The sequence below is a fragment of the Xiphophorus hellerii genome, chromosome 23 (genome assembly GCF_003331165.1).
Source record: "Xiphophorus hellerii strain 12219 chromosome 23, Xiphophorus_hellerii-4.1, whole genome shotgun sequence".
Taxonomy (NCBI): Eukaryota; Metazoa; Chordata; class Actinopteri; order Cyprinodontiformes; family Poeciliidae; genus Xiphophorus; species Xiphophorus hellerii.
Genome location: NC_045694.1, coordinates 17,574,011 through 17,595,129, shown reverse-complemented (window position 1 = coordinate 17,595,129; position 21,119 = coordinate 17,574,011). Strand labels below are relative to the sequence as shown.

At 40.7% G+C, this 21,119-nt stretch overlaps 1 protein-coding gene across 4 annotated transcripts in view; it reads right to left on the bottom strand.

Moving 5' to 3' along the window:
* The window catches only part of apbb2a (amyloid beta (A4) precursor protein-binding, family B, member 2a), a 62,728-nt gene that overhangs the window by 35,715 nt on the left and 5,894 nt on the right, over positions 1–21,119 (bottom strand). For 3 of the 4 annotated variants that reach the window (XM_032554606.1, XM_032554603.1, XM_032554604.1), the window contains 5 exons: positions 3,258–4,566; positions 2,397–2,605; positions 1,369–1,512; positions 1,081–1,166; positions 352–412 (listed from right to left, as the gene is read on the bottom strand). In XM_032554606.1, coding sequence (XP_032410497.1) covers positions 352–412; positions 1,081–1,166; positions 1,369–1,512; positions 2,397–2,605; positions 3,258–4,131 — 1,374 coding nt within the window. In that variant the 5' untranslated portion in view covers positions 4,132–4,566. The remainder of the gene's footprint in view (positions 1–351; positions 413–1,080; positions 1,167–1,368; positions 1,513–2,396; positions 2,606–3,257; positions 4,567–21,119) is intronic. The other variant, XM_032554605.1, reaches the window with a different exon arrangement.

The window sequence follows — 21,119 nt, the reverse complement described above, 5'->3', positions numbered from 1 at the left end:
TTTCTGTTCGCATTATGCTCTTCTTTGTGCCTGGTTACCAGCTTTCTCTGTTATCTTTTTTTCTGTTATATTGACTCAGATTCTAAGCAATTTATCCAACAGTTTATATCAAAGTGCTGATCCACCCCAGATGTTTGCTTTCAAAATATTTTTGGGGTGCTTCTTCAATACAAAGCTTGCTAATGACCAAATTCTTAAATTGGGCGACAAACCTTCCCGCTGGAATGTTTATGTCAACAATAAGCAATTATCCCACCAGGTTTGATGCCTTTTTGAAACATTCCTGGTATAATGCATCATTATAAGCCTATACATTTCAGAAGATTTCCGTTTGGTATGATGCAAGCTTACCATTGCCTCTGGATCAGAGAATGTGCTGTTAAGGTCCACTGTCTCAAGCTGAGCTGGAGGGCTGCAGAAAATTATGAGACATAAGTGATGTTCATGAGAAGATCAAAGTTCTCCCAAAGAAAACTGGGAAAATGTACAGCTTTGGCTGTGGTACACACACACAGAGATAAATAAATAATAATAAAAAAAATTACATGTTGGTTGTGTGCATATAATGCCTTCAGATGTATTAAAACTAAAAGATAAATCATTTTATGTCTTACATTGAGCTTCAGAGATTTCCTACCATCCAGTCACTGTGCTCACTGAAAACTTTCGCATAGTTTAATGTGTCGCAAATAGTTTATTTGTGAGAGGTCAAGAGGTTTTTTTTAATTACTGGTCTGATTTTGGATATGAGCAAATTTCTTTAAGCAAAGAATCTTAAGAATCTTTTCTTATCCCTTAGTCACAGGCTGAAGTTATGCGTTTCCTTTTCTTTCCCATTCAGTAGTTTTTGTTTTGCACTTCTTTAAAGTTGTAGTAAGCATCTTGTGAGATTGCAAAAAGATACATTTTATTTTAACACAAAATTACCGCTGAATAAATGTGCTCAATTAAAGGTTGCACTTTTTTCAGTGTAAGATTATGCTATTACAAGAAAAGATTAATTTAGGCATTTACTGTACATGTTCCTTACCAGGCGTGCCAAAATGTTTGGAGGGTGCCGGTTATCTGTCCATGACTTACTTGAGTCTAAGAGAGGCATAGCGGAGTGTAGCTCCTTCAAATGCTTTCAGACTGGGATCTGGATATACTGGATAGTCCTTCAGGTCCTGAAGAAGAAGGAGAAAAAACAGGAATTGTTGGGGGGAAAAGATTGAGTTCTGACAGGTTTTTTAAAAAATGGTTTTGGTTTTCTTTACTTTGTGACATTTATTTTATGTTATTTTAATTCAGCTTGAGACATATTTTCTCTGTTAGTTGAATATGTTAAAATCCAGCAAAAACTAAGTTGAAATTGAAGGTTTGGCATACTTTTGATGTGGGAGTGGTAGTGCTGAATACTGGATTGGGAGAGAAGAGGCCTTTGGAGGGTGAGGAGCAGGAAGAGGACGGGGAGGAACCAGATGGAGAAGGGACCGGCTCCACTGAGCTGTCAGATATCAAACTGCTCGGGCGCTGTAAATAAGAAAGAAAGGAAAAGATACAACAAAACACAAAGAAGTAATGTATCGAAATAAACTGACATTTATCAAACAGCACCACCATCTTGTAGCTTCAACCAAAAGCACCTTGTGATATGTTACATAAATCTTGCAATATGTTTGAGTCCTTTTCTCTACAAGTATAAGTTTGGGTTTCATTAACATTTCAGAAAAAAAAAATTCAAAAAGTAAAAAATTAGATCAAACTCAGATTATATAACTTTATATTTTAGATATGGCTGAATATTCTCCTTCAGAATTTCCTACGAGGAAGCAGGATTCATATACAGCAAGTCATCAAGTACCCATCAAACCACCACCAAATCCGTCTGTTTAATACTGTCTTTTGCCCATTAATATATTTGTTTTGCTTCAGATGCTACAGAATGAGCACCTCCCAAAAAGTTAGTCGAGTTTTGGTGAGCTGTGGATTTTTCTTAACTCGTGATTTTCAAATGTCTTTAGGTCAGGTCATGATGTTTTTCTATTTCAGATATTTGATCCTACTTCACACTGTCAGGCAGGTTCTGTTTGAGTGTTTATTTGATTCTGCAGATATTGTGAAATTAAATTGATCTTTCCAAAAACTGTGTGTAAGCAAAGAATTACTTTTTCACAAAACGTTCTTCCTTTAACTATTGAAATCATCATTTAAACATTTCAATTTGTAATTCCTATGGTTATAGTTGCCTAAAATTAACATTTGTTAATGCTTAAGAGTTTGATGCTTAAGAGTTCAGGTGTCTCAACAAAAACTGAAGAAATGCATAGGGAAGCAAATACCTATTTATAGCACTGTGAATACACAAACACCATAAAATTCACCTTATGATGTCTTGCATCTAGTAGTCCTCTTACCTCATTTGGTAGCATAAGAGAGTCTTGTGTTTCTTTTTGTGGGTCATGCTCAGAGTCTGGCACATTGCTAGAAGTAGTATCTTGGTTTCCAGAGGCAACGGGTCGGTCATACTGTGTAGTGCCAGTGGGAACATGCCAGAAATAGACTTCGGATGAGTCTGAGATCTCCCGCCAGCCTGGGGGCAGATCCCCTTCAGCCCATACATCTGCTGATGGATGACAGGGATATGCAGTTACATATATTACACATGAGGATATCATCGAAACACACACAAAGGAACTACGCTCATAGATAAGCTCTATAAGACCGTGTAATGCAAGTATTCAGTCAATACAAACATCACAGATAGAAATAAGAATGCAGAGGATAAATGTCAGTATGTCTGTGTTCAGTTTCTGTTGTCATGGCAAAGCCTGGGCTCATACCCTGTGGCAAGGCCCAATAGTCAACAATCGGTCTTGCTTTCTCTCTGTTGGCTTTATGTTACTCTGTATACCCTAATATTAGCTAGCTAATGCTTTGACATACATGCCGGAAAATCCCCTCCCCTCCAATTCTTCTCTGCTTTTTCACGCCCTTCTCTCTGCAGGCATCTGTTCTCTACATCGTATTTCCTCTCTGCACCATAATGTTGCTCAAGGGGGCCTTTAAGCCTCCAACATTATTGCTGTGGTACCTTGCTTGGTTAAGGGGTGTCTTTGTTAACTTACAGATCTGTCAAATGGAGGTAGAATTATACAGAGCAAGTGGCACCTGGACCCAAGTGGGGTCCAGGTGCAATTGGGGTATGATTAAAGGAAGACAAAGAAATTAAAATTCTTTAAATAAAAAAATCAGATGAAAGGATAAACATATCAAACCTGTCTCTTTTGGACTCTGTGGAGAGGGTGACTCTTGAGACAGAGTGGTCCAGCTGGAATCTTCATCCTCTGATGATGTGTCAGGAGTCAAATCCATTTTCAGGCCCACTTTAGGAAGGCCCGTCTCTGGTGTCGGTTCCTGCAGGAGCGGAGATACCCAATTCTTGGTAGGGGTGTTTTTTTCAGCAGCTCTGGCTTGCTTAGGGGAAAATGGAGGGTACTGTTGCAAAAACTGGTTCTCGTTGTTGGGGTGCAATTCCACTTTGATCACCCGGGGCTGGGAGGTTCGAGGTGGCTTTGCAGGACTACGTGGACTAGCTTGAACTTGGGGACACAGCTCTTCTCGAATTGGTGCTGGGGCTTGATTCTGGAGGTGGTTGAGGTTGTCTGACACCCATTCTGGGCTGTTTGCAGAAGAGGAGGAGGTGGAGGAAAGAGGCGCTTCAACCACTACCGGCAGTAGGGGCTGTCTTGGTGTTGGGGTGGGCTCGTCTTCCTCCTCATCTTCCTCCACGACAGACTCCACATTATCCTTTTCCTCGTGACTGTTTTGCTTGCCATTGGTCTTCTCTTCCTTCTGACTGTCTCTTTCTTTAGCAGGGCTGTCCTGTTCTTTTTCTGATGCAGGCAGTTGCTTCTCCTCCTCCTCCTCCTCCTTCCCCTCTTTGTTTTCCCAACTGGGGTCCAGATCCCAGCATTTGCCATGGTACTCCAAAAAGCTTTTGGTTCTTCTACGAAACGGAGGAAGCTGGGAGTTGTCTTTCCCAAACTCTAGCCAATCTGAAGAAGGATTATTGAAGAGATCATTGTGAATTTTCTCCACAGTATTTGCCCTGCTCAGCTGTAGCTGCTGGCTCTCAGCTCGCCTCTGCATGTTAGCTCCATTCTTGGCTAGTTTGGGGTTAGTTGTGTTAAAGAAGGAGGAGGACGACGAAGAAGAGGAAGAGTACAGGGCAGAACTAGATGAGGACTTGGTTGGGAGTCCTCTTCCTCTAGGTTACTGGTTGGTACTTGGAGGACAGAGCAAAGTTGTCACTTATCCCCATGGCACTCCGCACAGTGGTCATTGCATACCTCTGACGGCTCTTGGGCAAAGTGGCTGAGCTCCCGGTTTCCATCGACTCCTTGATCACAGTCGCGACCAAGCAGCTGGTTGTAGGATGAGCGAAGACTCAAAGAGGTGGGAGGGGTGGCTGAGGGTGTACTGCGATTTGCCAGACCCCCAGTGGAGGGGGTGGAGCCAGAACGGGAGAGGGGTGGAGTTTGTACTGACATCATGTCTGACTAGAAGTATACAGCAAGGATGGAACTGTTGAGAGATGGAGAGCAACAAAAAAAACTGTCAACTAAATTGAAGCATAAACCTTTATACTAGATTAAGATTGCTTTAATAAAAACAGATAAATAAATCAAAATTTCATAACAGCAGGTCACAGCTGTCCCAAATTGTGATTGAAAATCGTCCACAACACCTCTTATTGGAGCATCTCTGATTATTAATTCAGTATCTGATATCACATCTCATTGGATGCAGCTTAAACAGGCTTCAAAAAGACACATCAAGACACTGCTAAGATTCTGTAGAGAAAGACGAAGAGCTCAGAAATACAGCATCAAAGTCACAACACTGAAATAGACTTGCATGATGCCCAGAATGACTCAGACTCTCGATCCATTAAATCAGGACTCACTTTCAAAGAGGAAGCTGAGGAGTAAAGCCTGCCTGTGGGGAAGAGAGGTGTTAGGCAGCCTTTGCTAACTAGCTGTCTCTTTTATCTTTGGGTGGATCAGCTCTGCGCTGCAGACTAAAGACGGCTTGATAAAGAGAGTGATAGAATATTATTCCAATCAAAGACATGACGCATACAAAATATGGGTTACATCACTTACTAACCCGCCTGTAACCCCTTTGGAAAAGCAGTCAGGTAAACTTGTCTAGACACGCAAACCAAACGGATAAACATCCTGCCACCTAATAACGAACATACCCGGCTCAAACATTGCTGCAGTCATCACAGCCTTTTTATCTTTAAGATATGGAAAACTCGAGCACAGCAGATTTTAAAGCATGACCTTATCATGGGAAAAAGGCCGGGGGAGAATTTAAACGAGAGCAGAATATGTAGACGGTGCATTATGCTGCTGCGGGGCCTCTATCTGCTCTCGTCCTCCTGGGTGATGGCTGTGTTGTTCCCCTGAGCCACACAACAACCTGTTAGTGCTGAATCATCTGTGGGTTTGTGTCTCAAACACAATCAACAGGTTCAAGCAACCTGCACCAATGTCACAACAAAACCGTTATTGTCATGCTAGATTAAATACCAATTCAGCCAACAGATCAGCTCTTGACTTTAGATGAAAACATATTTTACAAGGCCATGCAAATGTATTTATATACCTTGAACCTTTTCACATTTGGTCACTTTACAACTTCAAACTTCACTGTTTTACTGATATACTGGTTTTCAAAATGTATTACAAATACAAGTCTGTAAATGATGTCAAGTACTTGTATTCAGTTATATTTACTTCGATTCCTCTGAATACAACCTCGTGTCACCAATTGCCTCCGGAAGTCACCTGATTAATAAGTAGTGCCTAATCTCTTTTTAATCTAATCTCACTATAAATCCTGCTGTTCTGTGCAAGTCTCAGAGGTTTTTCAGAGATTATTAGAGACCAGACAGTATCTGGACCTGGACAGATCAGGGAGAGATTTAAAGCAAGTTCAGTCACAACAAAATCACCCAAGCTTTCAACATCCCATAGAGTCAGGGGTTTTGAAATTTATGGTGATGCATGTTTCAGATGCATCCCTGCTCTAACACAGAGAATAAATTGGTAGAACTGCCCGTTCAGCATGCCATCAAACTTGGCAAAGGCCTGCTAATTAATTTGATTCAGGTGTGTAAGAACAGGAATGCATCAAAAAGCCAAAGGACAGTAGATCTCGAGGACTACAGTTGGAGATCCCTGGTTAAGCCATCACCTGAAATAGAAAGAGTATGGCTAAATTGCAAACCTAAAAGGATATGACAATCCACCAAATCTGAAAGCCAGATAAGAGGAGCATTAAAACAAGCTATCATCCTAAACACACATATGCTGGCCTGATAAAATCACAACTCCTCAGATTTCACAGAATCTGCACACCGACAGAAAACCAACTTTGAGGAGGCAACTAGGACTCTGTTTTCTGCTCTTGGTAAGAGAGGATATTCCAGATCTTTCCTGAGGACATGCAGGAAGAAGCTTCCTTGAGTCCAGACCCCCCAATTCATCTCCCATGATCCCTCTGATAACTACATTCTCTTCCTCGGCCAGGACAAGTTTCTTTACAATAGCAAACACAATTTTACTAAATTCCAATCTGAAACCTCTTTGCTCCCAAACAACAGAATAATTGTGGCCTACAAAAGGAACAAGAATCTGAGGGATTTCCTCAGTCCGTGCTGAGGTAAGGCCCATGGACAAACCATGGGTCAAAGGTCAGGGTGGATTCTTTAAACAGCTGCACTGGGTACAAAGCAAATTTGACAACACAATTTACAAATTAGACCATTTCTGGAAACCCCAAGTCTAAAAACTGTATTTATCTGATCACCTGCAAAATTTGTCAAATTTATTATGTGGGCGAGACAGGCAACAGCCTTCTCACCGGTTTCACCCAACACAGGTATAACATCAAAAATCAAAAAGAAAAACATGTACCACTTGTGCAGGGCTGGGAAGCACTTTCAGCCTTGGTGCTGAAATGTAACCCAACCTGGTCCTCAGCACAGAGGAGAAGGGCTGAGAGGATTTGGATCCCTAGGTTGGACACACAGATCCCTAGAAGTCTGAATAAGAGGAAGGCCTTGGGCGTGACCACCAGCAGAGAGTGTCCAGTGCACAGGGCATGGGATCCTTCAGGAGCCCTAACTCTAACCCCAACCCCAAACCTATTTTAACTTCCCTCTGATTTTCTAATTTATTAAGCATTTATATCATGCAGCTACGATAAAATATTGATTTATTTTTACAGATTTTTACTTTGAGGAGGAATTTCCTTCCTCTCCTGTCTGGAAGGTTTAATAAACTTCATCCAGCAACGTTTATAATTAACTTTAAATCAGTGTAAATGGCTACTAAATGGTAAAATTCTTTTGCTTGTTCATTGGTCCAACAGGGACACCTAGTTGTTAATTTATGCCTTTATTTTGAAGAACAGTAGATTTCTTCTTCGTGTGTTTTGTGAAATGCGGCACTTCCTGTTCTTACTAAGCACGATGAGTCAGCGTTAGATCCTGAAGGAAACCAAAGAAAATCGTTAAAATAGGCACCCTTGGAAAGCAGAATGAGGTATGAATATGCGCAATTGTGATTTGTGATAAGAAATGTTTATTTAAAAGCAGTAGAACGTCATTGGTTTATTTGTTTAAAAACGAAACTGTGTACGCCGACGAGCTAAAGACACAACGTATTCTCTTTTTTGTATATGTGAACATTAATATGTTAATTTTTGTCAACAATTCTGTATCCTTTTATTTCATGCTACAGTTTTCACGGTGTCTATGACATGAAAAGTCAAGATTAAACTGCACCCGTTTGAAACTCCCTGCGTCTGGCTGTTTATTCCAAGAGGCCGCTACAATCAGTATGAAACCTTAGACAATTATTAAATACACCTGAAGTGTAGACCAAATAGTCTACAGTTGTTTTTATTCAATAAATCAGAATGTAACTGAAAAGTATATCACCAAGTGAAGCACATTAATTAACTAGAAAATTTCTGAACAAATTTAACCGGGGCCTGCCAAAGTGTGCCTGTCGGTTTGGACACAGCGTTCTGATGACATATATAAGGAAAGACTACGTAACTATAATTTAACACTAAAACATGCAAGAGAGGCTTTCTTTGCGGATGTCATAAACAAAAACATTAATAATGCTCGAGCTTTATTTGCAACAGTTGACAGAATCACAAACCCTCCTGTGACGTTACCGCCTGAATTCCAATGTAATGCCGCCTGCAACCAGTTTTCTAGGTTCTTTTCAGAGAAAATTCAAAAAATCAGAGGATTAATCTGTACATCCACTATAAAGTCAGTACCAATGCTGTGCCCAAACAAAACAAATACAGGAAAAATGACCCAATTTCAACTACTTAATTATAAAACCTTAGAGGAAATTATAAGTCAACTAAGCTCCAGTTCCTGCTGTCTGGATGTTTTACCCACACATTTCTTTAAGAAAGTCCTGCCTGTTATTGCTGCTGATCTGATCCAAATAGTAAACTCATTGCTCTCATCAGGCGTTTTCCCGCAGGCTCTGAAAACAGCAGTAATCAAACCACTTATAAAAAAGAACAATCTGGACAAATCACTAATGCAGAATTACAGGCCGATCTCCAACCTCCCATTCATCAGCAAAGTTATTGAAAAGCTGTGTGTAAACAATTAACTAGCTTCCTAACGATAACCAACCTCTTTGACTCCTTCCAGTCTGGTTTTCGTGCTCACCACAGCACAGAGACCGCCCTCGTAAAAGTGTTCAATGACATCCATATAAACACGGACTGTGGGAGAACCACAGTGCTGGTTCTGTTGGACCTCAGTGCAGCTTTTGACACTGTTGACCATGATATATTACTGAATCGACTGGAGAGTTGGGTCGGACTCTCCGGTCCAGTGCTTAACTGGTTTGAATCCTACATAAAGAACAGGGATTTCTTTGTTTCAATTGAAAACTTTTCATCAAAGAGGTCAAAGGTCACATGTGGGATACCCCAAGGTTCAATCCTAGGACCCCTTTTATTCAATATTTATATGCTCCCACTAGCTCAGGTTATAACAGGAAATAATATTAGCTACCATAACTATGCAGATGACACACAGCTCTACATTACGATGTCACCAGGTGACTCAGAGCCCATCCAATCACTGAACAGATGCTTAGAACAGATCAATGTGTGGATGTGCCAAAACTTTCTCCAGCTGAACAGAAACAAAACTGAAGTTATTATTTTTGGACCTAAAGAGGAACGATCTAGAGTCAATGCACAGCTTCAGTTATTACAACTGAAAACCAGCGATCAGGCCCGAAACCTGGGAGTAGTGATGGACTCTGACCTGAACCTCCAGAGCCGCATAAAGACAGTTACAAAGTCGGCCTTCTATCACCTGAAGAACATTTCCAGGATTAAAGGACTAATGTCTCAGCCAGATCTAGAGAAACTCATCCATGCGTTCATCTTCAGTCGTATTGATTATTGCAACAGCGTCTTCACAGGTCTGTCCAACAAATCAATCAAACAGCTGCAGCTGATCCAGAACGCTGCTGCTCGCATTCTCACTAAAACCAGGAAGATAGAGCACATAACACCAGTTTTAAAGTCCCTACACTGGCTCCCTGTAGCTCAAAGAATAGACTTTAAAATACTGTTGTTAGTTTATAAATCACTGAACGGCTTAGCACCACAATACATTAAAGATCTGCTGTTGTTGTATGAACCTTCCAGACCTCTCAGGTCTTCCGGTTCTGGTCTGCTCTGCATCCCCAGAACCAGAACCAAACGAGGAGAAGCAGCTTTCAGCATCTATGCACCACAAATTTGGAACAAACTTCCAGAAAACTGTAAAACAGCTGAAACACTGACTTCTTTTAAATCTCAACTAAAAACCCACCTGTTTAGAATTGTATTTGAAATGTAATCAATTACAAATTTATTGATGGAACTTGACTTAATGCTTTGTTTTGATTATTGATTCTATGTTGCATTGTGTTTCTGTGTTTGTAATGATGTAAAGCACTTTGAAATGCCTTGCTGCTGAAATGTGCTATACAAATAAAATTTGATTGATTAGCTAAGCTAAAAAATTACAAAGTAGCATGTGGAGAATCACAAGAATGTTGACTAACATGGACCTGCAACATTCAGTATGTTAAAATTAATGCATAAGCTAAAATTAGTCAAAATGCTAATGTTAGCATGAATGCTGTGAGTAGCATGTGGGTATCACTAGCATACTGTCTTACATTCACTTCCTCCATTGAGTATAGTAAGCATACGTAGCTAATGTATAAGAAATAGCTAAAATGCTTATGTTAGGGGAAAGGCTCATAGTGGAAGAAAGTGAAATGCTAATATTTGTGCTAATGCTAACGCATTGCCTTGCTGTGCAAGGCAGCTGCACTAACCTGAGAGGTAAAGATAATACAGGCTAATATTATTGCACCGCCTGTGGGGGTGCACAAACCTGAGAGGAAACCTGAGAGGCTTTTATTTTCGAAATTTTCAGTAAGCTTCATTTTAAATGTCAACACTAATCCCATGTGTAACAGTGGTTGGGGTAAATCAGTTATATATTGCCCAAAACATTCTGCCGTGTCTGTAGTTCTAACATTCAGCCTCCTTCTGTAGTCAGTCAGAGTTCCTCCATCATTGTAGTTTTCCAACTGCCAACTCAGCCCTCCTCTGTGGTAACAGTTATAAAATTATTAAACCAAAATTATTTCTTCGTAGCTCTTCTCCAAGCAGGCAACATTTCTTGTCACATTTTACAACAACAGCAGCAGCAAATGTCTGTAAGTTACATTTAATTTTACTTTTAAGATATTTTTAAGTTATGACTCAAAATTTTAAGCCTGACAGAATGATGAAAAACCCTACTTAAATTAATGATTTTAATATACCATTGTCAATCTAAACTTAATATTTAACTATTAAAATCCCTGTTTTAATCCCTAGCCTCCTGAAATATACACTTCCAACGTCCGTCATGATTAATTATTTGCCTCGAATGATTAAGTGACGCAGTTGCAAAGGGTTAATAGTTTGAGTCATGCAGAACTGATCTAACCGTTTCCATAGCAACGGTCAGAAGCAAGACATTCCCCCAGAACTACAGTGAGCTCATTGTAGCTATAACCTCTTCTATGACAGATCTATGTCATAGATCAAAGAACATCTGGGGTTATGAATGCTTACATCTCAAAACATCAGGTATTAAACAAGCAGCTCTTGGACCCTTATGACGGTGTTTTTCAACGATTTTAGTATGGAAGAAGTCTTAGCCACCTTTTTTTTCCTCCTGACTTTTGGCTTTGGATATTTGATTACCACAGGAGTGAGGAAAGTTTTTAACCAACTACTTCCAGGTATCGAATTTCAAGCCAGAAGCTCCCAGGATGAGTGGACAGAGTACAAGGAGTTTGATGCGTATCTTTTCAAACCTTCTCCGGCTGGAGAAGGTTGCTGGTGAGAAGGTGAAGGTGAGAAAAATCTGAACCATCAGGACGAGTGCACTGTCTCTGAGTACGACACGTTCGATGATTATCTTTTCAGTCCTTCTCCAGTTGGGGAACCGGAGAAGGATTTTCTGGATTCTCTGGCCAGAGAAAATGCAGCAGAAGTTTGCAGTGAATTTTCAGAGGACAGTACTCTTGAAGAGTACTTCTACTCTGTAGAAGAGAACGATTCATCCAGTGTTTCTGAAGAGCAAACGTCTCCGGCTGGGGAAGTTTGCTCTGAAAAGGAGACAGTGGAGTCTAAAAATTCAACTTCTGTGGAAACAAAAGCGGCATTAGAAGACCGGTGCCATGAAAAGAGATCGGTCCGAGGGGACGATTTCACCAAACGTCACGAATCTCCCAAGGTCCCAAGACCACCAATTTTACCCGGCTGCAACATTTGCAATGAAGAGAAAAGACGTCGCGCTGCAATGAGCAAACGTTCGCGCAGACGTCATGCTAAAAATCCTTGTTGCTCCTTATTTTGACTCACAGCATGTTCCATCTGTCACGCTCCTCCTGATTTTTGATTTTTAGAGAGACTCACCTGGTATAAAGTTCATTTTTCGGTACTGGAATCACACCGAAGATAAATTAGTTTAATGTCAGGAATATGTGTGCATGTACTCCATCTTAAGTCCAGGACATACTAGTTTTTTGTTGCTTTTGCCACCACTAGATGATATGCATATAAGATATAACATAAACAGCACCATTCAGAGATGCAATGAGTTTATAGCAGTTGTTCCACAATGTCTGTAGTTCTGCCGTTCTGCCATCATTGTGTTCTAAAGAGCAGCTCAGAGAGGCAGACAAAATTCTCTGTCTATTATTTTGAATCTAACTGACATTATTTTGTGTCAGTTAGACTTTTGTTTTGAGTTAAATTTGGCTAGGTTTTTTTTTTTGTTAATTATGTCGCCTCAGTTACTCAAAATGCCAACAAAAGTAATAGCTCCCCTCACGGGATTGAGCCACACGTTTTGATATATACAGTATATTGTGAGGGGGCACGCAGCAATACGAGTTGCATTAACGGTAATAGGAAGCAGCAGTTATTTTGAGGTGTAGAACAATAGGTGCTTGCCATGCAATGCATAGGGGTTGCATCCCTATGCATTGCTATGGGCAGGCCCCAATGAGGTGTAGAACAATAGGTGCCTGCCATGCAATGCATAGGGGTTGCATCCCTATGCATTGCTATGGGCAGGCCCCAATAAAGATGGATGTTTTAACACCTTTATTCCTGTTATTTTGATGGAAACACATTTAACATTATGTTTACCTGCTTAAAGTTTATTGTCAAACTTTTACTCTGACAGATGAGAATCAAAGGGGCTTCTATGCTAATTCATTGAATTTGCTGCAACTCTAATTTTTTACCATTTCCTTCATTTTCTTACCTACTAAAAACAGAACAAGAGACAGGTGCCTTCTGTTATCATGATGACTTTGTTTTTGTTTTTAGCTCACAGTAAAAATTCATTTAGTGATAATGTTAATGGCTCTAAACGGTCTGTCTGTGGTGCCATGCAATGCATAGGGGTTGCTCCATGAAGACTATAAAATAAAAGCTTCTGATGTGTAAAAACTTTTGGGTTTTGACTGAAAAACCAAGTGAGCCAGAATGGCGTCTGTGTGGTACACCAAGATTAAAATCCTTTAGTTCAGGGTGTGATTAAATCCAAGTTTTCTATCATTTTATTAAGAGTCAGACTTGCATCCAGTCTGTCCATCTCCCGCTCCAATTTTTCCTCATTCGTGAACAAGATCCCGAGATACTCTTTTTTTGTACCCCTCCAGGGGGTCTTTTGTGGGCTCTAGTGTCCCTTATATGAAAGTAGGCTGACAGGAAAGGGGGAAGCAGAGGGAGGAAGACATGCGGCAAACATCGCTGGGTCCGGGAGTCGAACCCGCGACAGCCGCATCGAAGACTCAAGGCCTCCAAACATGGGTATACCCTACGCCTCGCCCAAGATCCCGAGATACTTTAACTCCTCTGCTTGGGGCAGGACACCCCACACTCCTGACATGGAAAAGGCACTCTACCCTTTCCAGCTCAAAACTTTCGGATTTGGAGGCATTGAACTTCATCCCGGCCGCCTCGCACTGCAAACTGCTCCACTGCAACTCAACCTAGCGTAAAAGCCTTTAGACTTTTTGGGGCAGCCGGAGCCCCCACAGAGAACCAGTACAACTGGTAAAGTTTACGCACCATTTACAAAAGATGTCAGTGCTTAGTTTAATACAGTAATAAAGCCAATGACAGCACAAGAAAGGACAAACTAAACAAACATATTGAGAGAAAAGGCTAAGAATGTAGTAGAAGTAATTATTTGACTGCAGAAATAAAAGTTAGCTTGACATCTTCATAAAGAGTCCAAGCTTTTGCATGTACTCCAAAGGGTTCAAGAACAGCAGCTGATTTCATTTGGGCACACCTTTTCAGGCATTTGGTGATTGTGGTATGGCCAGCGAAATAAAGCAAATGATGGCACAAGAAAAGACCAGCCAATCAAAATGACTGAAAGAAAAGGCTAAGCATGTAGCAGAAGTAAATAAAGGAAACAAAAAAACCCAGCCGAAATAAGAAATAAATTGTGCGCAGATCTACAAAAAGGTCAAGAAAATTGTTTCCATTTTGGTGGTGAGTTTCTTGGTCCTCGTTGACTGACTCTGACTCTTCCAAATTGATACTTCTGCTACATTCTCCGTTAATTTCCTGATCATGGCTGCTCATTTCATCGTCTGTCGAGTCTTCATACACCAGATAATATTTTCTATAGATATCTTTGTTTCTACAGTTCACCACCATTAGCACAGTTGGTTCGATTCCACAGTTGCAATTGTTTTCCTGAAAGCTAAATCTGTCCTATCCTTCTCCGTACTTCTCGTAGAAGTAGATGAATCCTCTTCTCTTCATGTCTTCTACACAGCCCTCATCTGTATCGGTTACCATTTCATCTTCAATTTTATATACCGCTTGTCCACAAATCACATATGTATAAAAATTGTACGTCTGGGAATTTTGGATTTCACAGCAGATGACTGAGGATAGACAGAACAATTGGGTTCCCCTTTCTAAAGGAACTACAATGGTTGCACTGGGAGTCAGAAGCAGTCCGCCATCTTCATCATTGAGCTGTCGATGCAGGAACATGCTGATCACGTCTGTTGTGTCGAGGATGTAGATGTTCTCTATTCTAGAAGAGCTGCAGCATTTCTTCAGAGAACTCGCTGTTCAAAGAGAGATGCCATGGTGTCATTTGGTCTTGTGTTTTTCAAATTAATCAAGACACCTATCTCTGTCAAGACCACCGAACCGTGGCAGATGCAAGGTCATCACGTCAGTGTCATGGAGGAGGACGTTTGTCGCTGAGCTGGATGAGGAGAGGGAACAATCCTTTCTGGAAGCCAAATAAATCCAGTTGTTCAGGAGAGAAGCGGTAGTGACCGGCAGGGTGATGATGGGACCAAAATCCAAGATGGCTGGCATTTCAGCACATTTTTCACAGCTGTTATTACTGTACAACATGCACACGGTTTCAATCCCACTCTGGTTCAATCGGTCTAAAATAACCCTCGGAAAGTCTTATAACTTGTTCCTGTTTCCTGAGCCTATATTTGGTTCATTCTCACTAATCTCTCTCAGAACTGCTTTGATTTCCTCTGGGGTAAAAAGTTTACCTCGATTTTCCATCTAGTTTTGGATGGAGAAAACTGGCGCATGATGAAGTTGCTGAAAAAGCTCCAGAGATCTTCTCAGGATACTGATCCACAAACTTTCTCACTTCCTCCATTGAGTATACTAAGCATAGCTAATGTATAAGAAATAGCTAAAATGCTTATGTTAGGGGAAAGGCTCATAGTGGAAGAAAGTGAAATGCTAATATTTGTGCTAATGCTAACGCATTGCCTTGCTGTGCAAGGCAGTGCACTAACCTGAGAGGTAAAGATAATACAGGCTAATATTATTGCACCGCCTGTGGGGGTGCACAAACCTGAGAGGAAACCTGAGAGGCTTTTATTTTCGAAATTTTCAGTAAGCTTCATTTTAAATGTCAACACTAATCCCATGTGTAACAGTGGTTGGGGTAAATCAGTTATATATTGCCCAAAACATTCTGCCGTGTCTGTAGTTCTAACATTCAGCCTCCTTCTGTAGTCAGTCAGAGTTCCTCCATCATTGTAGTTTTCCAACTGCCAACTCAGCCCTCCTCTGTGGTAACAGTTATAAAATTATTAAACCAAAATTATTTCTTCGTAGCTCTTCTCCAAGCAGGCAACATTTCTTGTCACATTTTACAACAACAGCAGCAGCAAATGTCTGTAAGTTACATTTAATTTTACTTTTAAGATATTTTTAAGTTATGACTCAAAATTTTAAGCCTGACAGAATGATGAAAAACCCTACTTAAATTAATGATTTTAATATACCATTGTCAATCTAAACTTAATATTTAACTATTAAAATCCCTGTTTTAATCCCTAGCCTCCTGAAATATACACTTCCAACGTCCGTCATGATTAATTATTTGCCTCGAATGATTAAGTGACGCAGTTGCAAAGGGTTAATAGTTTGAGTCATGCAGAACTGATCTAACCGTTTCCATAGCAACGGTCAGAAGCAAGACATTCCCCCAGAACTACAGTGAGCTCATTGTAGCTATAACCTCTTCTATGACAGATCTATGTCATAGATCAAAGAACATCTGGGGTTATGAATGCTTACATCTCAAAACATCAGGTATTAAACAAGCAGCTCTTGGACCCTTATGACGGTGTTTTTCAACGATTTTAGTATGGAAGAAGTCTTAGCCACCTTTTTTTTCCTCCTGACTTTTGGCTTTGGATATTTGATTACCACAGGAGTGAGGAAAGTTTTTAACCAACTACTTCCAGGTATCGAATTTCAAGCCAGAAGCTCCCAGGATGAGTGGACAGAGTACAAGGAGTTTGATGCGTATCTTTTCAAACCTTCTCCGGCTGGAGAAGGTTGCTGGTGAGAAGGTGAAGGTGAGAAAAATCTGAACCATCAGGACGAGTGCACTGTCTCTGAGTACGACACGTTCGATGATTATCTTTTCAGTCCTTCTCCAGTTGGGGAACCGGAGAAGGATTTTCTGGATTCTCTGGCCAGAGAAAATGCAGCAGAAGTTTGCAGTGAATTTTCAGAGGACAGTACTCTTGAAGAGTACTTCTACTCTGTAGAAGAGAACGATTCATCCAGTGTTTCTGAAGAGCAAACGTCTCCGGCTGGGGAAGTTTGCTCTGAAAAGGAGACAGTGGAGTCTAAAAATTCAACTTCTGTGGAAACAAAAGCGGCATTAGAAGACCGGTGCCATGAAAAGAGATCGGTCCGAGGGGACGATTTCACCAAACGTCACGAATCTCCCAAGGTCCCAAGACCACCAATTTTACCCGGCTGCAACATTTGCAATGAAGAGAAAAGACGTCGCGCTGCAATGAGCAAACGTTCGCGCAGACGTCATGCTAAAAATCCTTGTTGCTCCTTATTTTGACTCACAGCATGTTCCATCTGTCACGCTCCTCCTGATTTTTGATTTTTAGAGAGACTCACCTGGTATAAAGTTCATTTTTCGGTACTGGAATCACACCGAAGATAAATTAGTTTAATGTCAGGAATATGTGTGCATGTACTCCATCTTAAGTCCAGGACATACTAGTTTTTTGTTGCTTTTGCCACCACTAGATGATATGCATATAAGATATAACATAAACAGCACCATTCAGAGATGCAATGAGTTTATAGCAGTTGTTCCACAATGTCTGTAGTTCTGCCGTTCTGCCATCATTGTGTTCTAAAGAGCAGCTCAGAGAGGCAGACAAAATTCTCTGTCTATTATTTTGAATCTAACTGACATTATTTTGTGTCAGTTAGACTTTTGTTTTGAGTTAAATTTGGCTAGGTTTTTTTTTTTGTTAATTATGTCGCCTCAGTTACTCAAAATGCCAACAAAAGTAATAGCTCCCCTCACGGGATTGAGCCACACGTTTTGATATATACAGTATATTGTGAGGGGGCACGCAGCAATACGAGTTGCATTAACGGTAATAGGAAGCAGCAGTTATTTTGAGGTGTAGAACAATAGGTGCTTGCCATGCAATGCATAGGGGTTGCATCCCTATGCATTGCTATGGGCAGGCCCCAATGAGGTGTAGAACAATAGGTGCCTGCCATGCAATGCATAGGGGTTGCATCCCTATGCATTGCTATGGGCAGGCCCCAATAAAGATGGATGTTTTAACACCTTTATTCCTGTTATTTTGATGGAAACACATTTAACATTATGTTTACCTGCTTAAAGTTTATTGTCAAACTTTTACTCTGACAGATGAGAATCAAAGGGGCTTCTATGCTAATTCATTGAATTTGCTGCAACTCTAATTTTTTACCATTTCCTTCATTTTCTTACCTACTAAAAACAGAACAAGAGACAGGTGCCTTCTGTTATCATGATGACTTTGTTTTTGTTTTTAGCTCACAGTAAAAATTCATTTAGTGATAATGTTAATGGCTCTAAACGGTCTGTCTGTGGTGCCATGCAATGCATAGGGGTTGCTCCATGAAGACTATAAAATAAAAGCTTCTGATGTGTAAAAACTTTTGGGTTTTGACTGAAAAACCAAGTGAGCCAGAATGGCGTCTGTGTGGTACACCAAGATTAAAATCCTTTAGTTCAGGGTGTGATTAAATCCAAGTTTTCTATCATTTTATTAAGAGTCAGACTTGCATCCAGTCTGTCCATCTCCCGCTCCAATTTTTCCTCATTCGTGAACAAGATCCCGAGATACTCTTTTTTTGTACCCCTCCAGGGGGTCTTTTGTGGGCTCTAGTGTCCCTTATATGAAAGTAGGCTGACAGGAAAGGGGGAAGCAGAGGGAGGAAGACATGCGGCAAACATCGCTGGGTCCGGGAGTCGAACCCGCGACAGCCGCATCGAAGACTCAAGGCCTCCAAACATGGGTATACCCTACGCCTCGCCCAAGATCCCGAGATACTTTAACTCCTCTGCTTGGGGCAGGACACCCCACACTCCTGACATGGAAAAGGCACTCTACCCTTTCCAGCTCAAAACTTTCGGATTTGGAGGCATTGAACTTCATCCCGGCCGCCTCGCACTGCAAACTGCTCCACTGCAACTCAACCTAGCGTAAAAGCCTTTAGACTTTTTGGGGCAGCCGGAGCCCCCACAGAGAACCAGTACAACTGGTAAAGTTTACGCACCATTTACAAAAGATGTCAGTGCTTAGTTTAATACAGTAATAAAGCCAATGACAGCACAAGAAAGGACAAACTAAACAAACATATTGAGAGAAAAGGCTAAGAATGTAGTAGAAGTAATTATTTGACTGCAGAAATAAAAGTTAGCTTGACATCTTCATAAAGAGTCCAAGCTTTTGCATGTACTCCAAAGGGTTCAAGAACAGCAGCTGATTTCATTTGGGCACACCTTTTCAGGCATTTGGTGATTGTGGTATGGCCAGCGAAATAAAGCAAATGATGGCACAAGAAAAGACCAGCCAATCAAAATGACTGAAAGAAAAGGCTAAGCATGTAGCAGAAGTAAATAAAGGAAACAAAAAAACCCAGCCGAAATAAGAAATAAATTGTGCGCAGATCTACAAAAAGGTCAAGAAAATTGTTTCCATTTTGGTGGTGAGTTTCTTGGTCCTCGTTGACTGACTCTGACTCTTCCAAATTGATACTTCTGCTACATTCTCCGTTAATTTCCTGATCATGGCTGCTCATTTCATCGTCTGTCGAGTCTTCATACACCAGATAATATTTTCTATAGATATCTTTGTTTCTACAGTTCACCACCATTAGCACAGTTGGTTCGATTCCACAGTTGCAATTGTTTTCCTGAAAGCTAAATCTGTCCTATCCTTCTCCGTACTTCTCGTAGAAGTAGATGAATCCTCTTCTCTTCATGTCTTCTACACAGCCCTCATCTGTATCGGTTACCATTTCATCTTCAATTTTATATACCGCTTGTCCACAAATCACATATGTATAAAAATTGTACGTCTGGGAATTTTGGATTTCACAGCAGATGACTGAGGATAGACAGAACAATTGGGTTCCCCTTTCTAAAGGAACTACAATGGTTGCACTGGGAGTCAGAAGCAGTCCGCCATCTTCATCATTGAGCTGTCGATGCAGGAACATGCTGATCACGTCTGTTGTGTCGAGGATGTAGATGTTCTCTATTCTAGAAGAGCTGCAGCATTTCTTCAGAGAACTCGCTGTTCAAAGAGAGATGCCATGGTGTCATTTGGTCTTGTGTTTTTCAAATTAATCAAGACACCTATCTCTGTCAAGACCACCGAACCGTGGCAGATGCAAGGTCATCACGTCAGTGTCATGGAGGAGGACGTTTGTCGCTGAGCTGGATGAGGAGAGGGAACAATCCTTTCTGGAAGCCAAATAAATCCAGTTGTTCAGGAGAGAAGCGGTAGTGACCGGCAGGGTGATGATGGGACCAAAATCCAAGATGGCTGGCATTTCAGCACATTTTTCACAGCTGTTATTACTGTACAACATGCACACGGTTTCAATCCCACTCTGGTTCAATCGGTCTAAAATAACCCTCGGAAAGTCTTATAACTTGTTCCTGTTTCCTGCGCCTATATTTGGTTCATTCTCACTAATCTCTCTCAGAACTGCTTTGATTTCCTCTGGGGTAAAAAGTTTACCTCGATTTTCCATCTAGTTTTGGATGGAGAAAACTGGCGCATGATGAAGTTGCTGAAAAAGCTCCAGAGATCTTCTCAGGATACTGATCCACAAACTTTCTCACTTCGTTGAGGTTCAGAATGCTGTGCATGGCGGCATTCATCCAGCTGTTGTTGAACGAGTTGGAAAAATTGCAAATGTTGACTGAATAAGGATTAACAATTGTTTGACTGTCGTCTTGGTAGCAACGATCTGCCAAATTGTCCTCAGCCAGATCTGAGCTGACCAAAACACTCGCTGCTTCACAGTTACTCGTTTCCATGAAATTTCCCGTCATTCCCACGTTGCTGCTGCTGTCCGCATTGCCATGTTCATTCTTCATTGTGCTTATTTCTTTAACAAAATATTTTTTTTGTCGTTTTTTACCCTTTTGCTGCATAATCAGCAGAAAGTTTGTCAACAATGTGAATATAATTGTTCAGACCACCTCCGAAACTAAAGCACAGTTGAACAGTCATACAAATTATACACATTACGTTATGGTTAAGGATGAATGCCCTCTATTGACAGGATTCAATTATTGTGGAGAGAGCTATATTGGTGAGAAAACATTACTATCTAAAAACATTTCTTGAAATGAGACAAATTTCTTCTTGTTCTAAACCTTTATTGAAGTTTAAAACAAAAGAAGGTACACATTGTACAACAGCTGAAAATCCACAGAATTTAACTTACACAACATACGAAATTAATAACTGCTTGCTATGTGGTTATGTTCAGCGCAGGTCAATCATAAATTTAGGTGAAGTCAATTGTCTGAAAGAAAATTATGTAATATCTCATAAGAAATAGTGGCACAAACTGAGCAGTAGCCCACTTTGGTTTGTTTT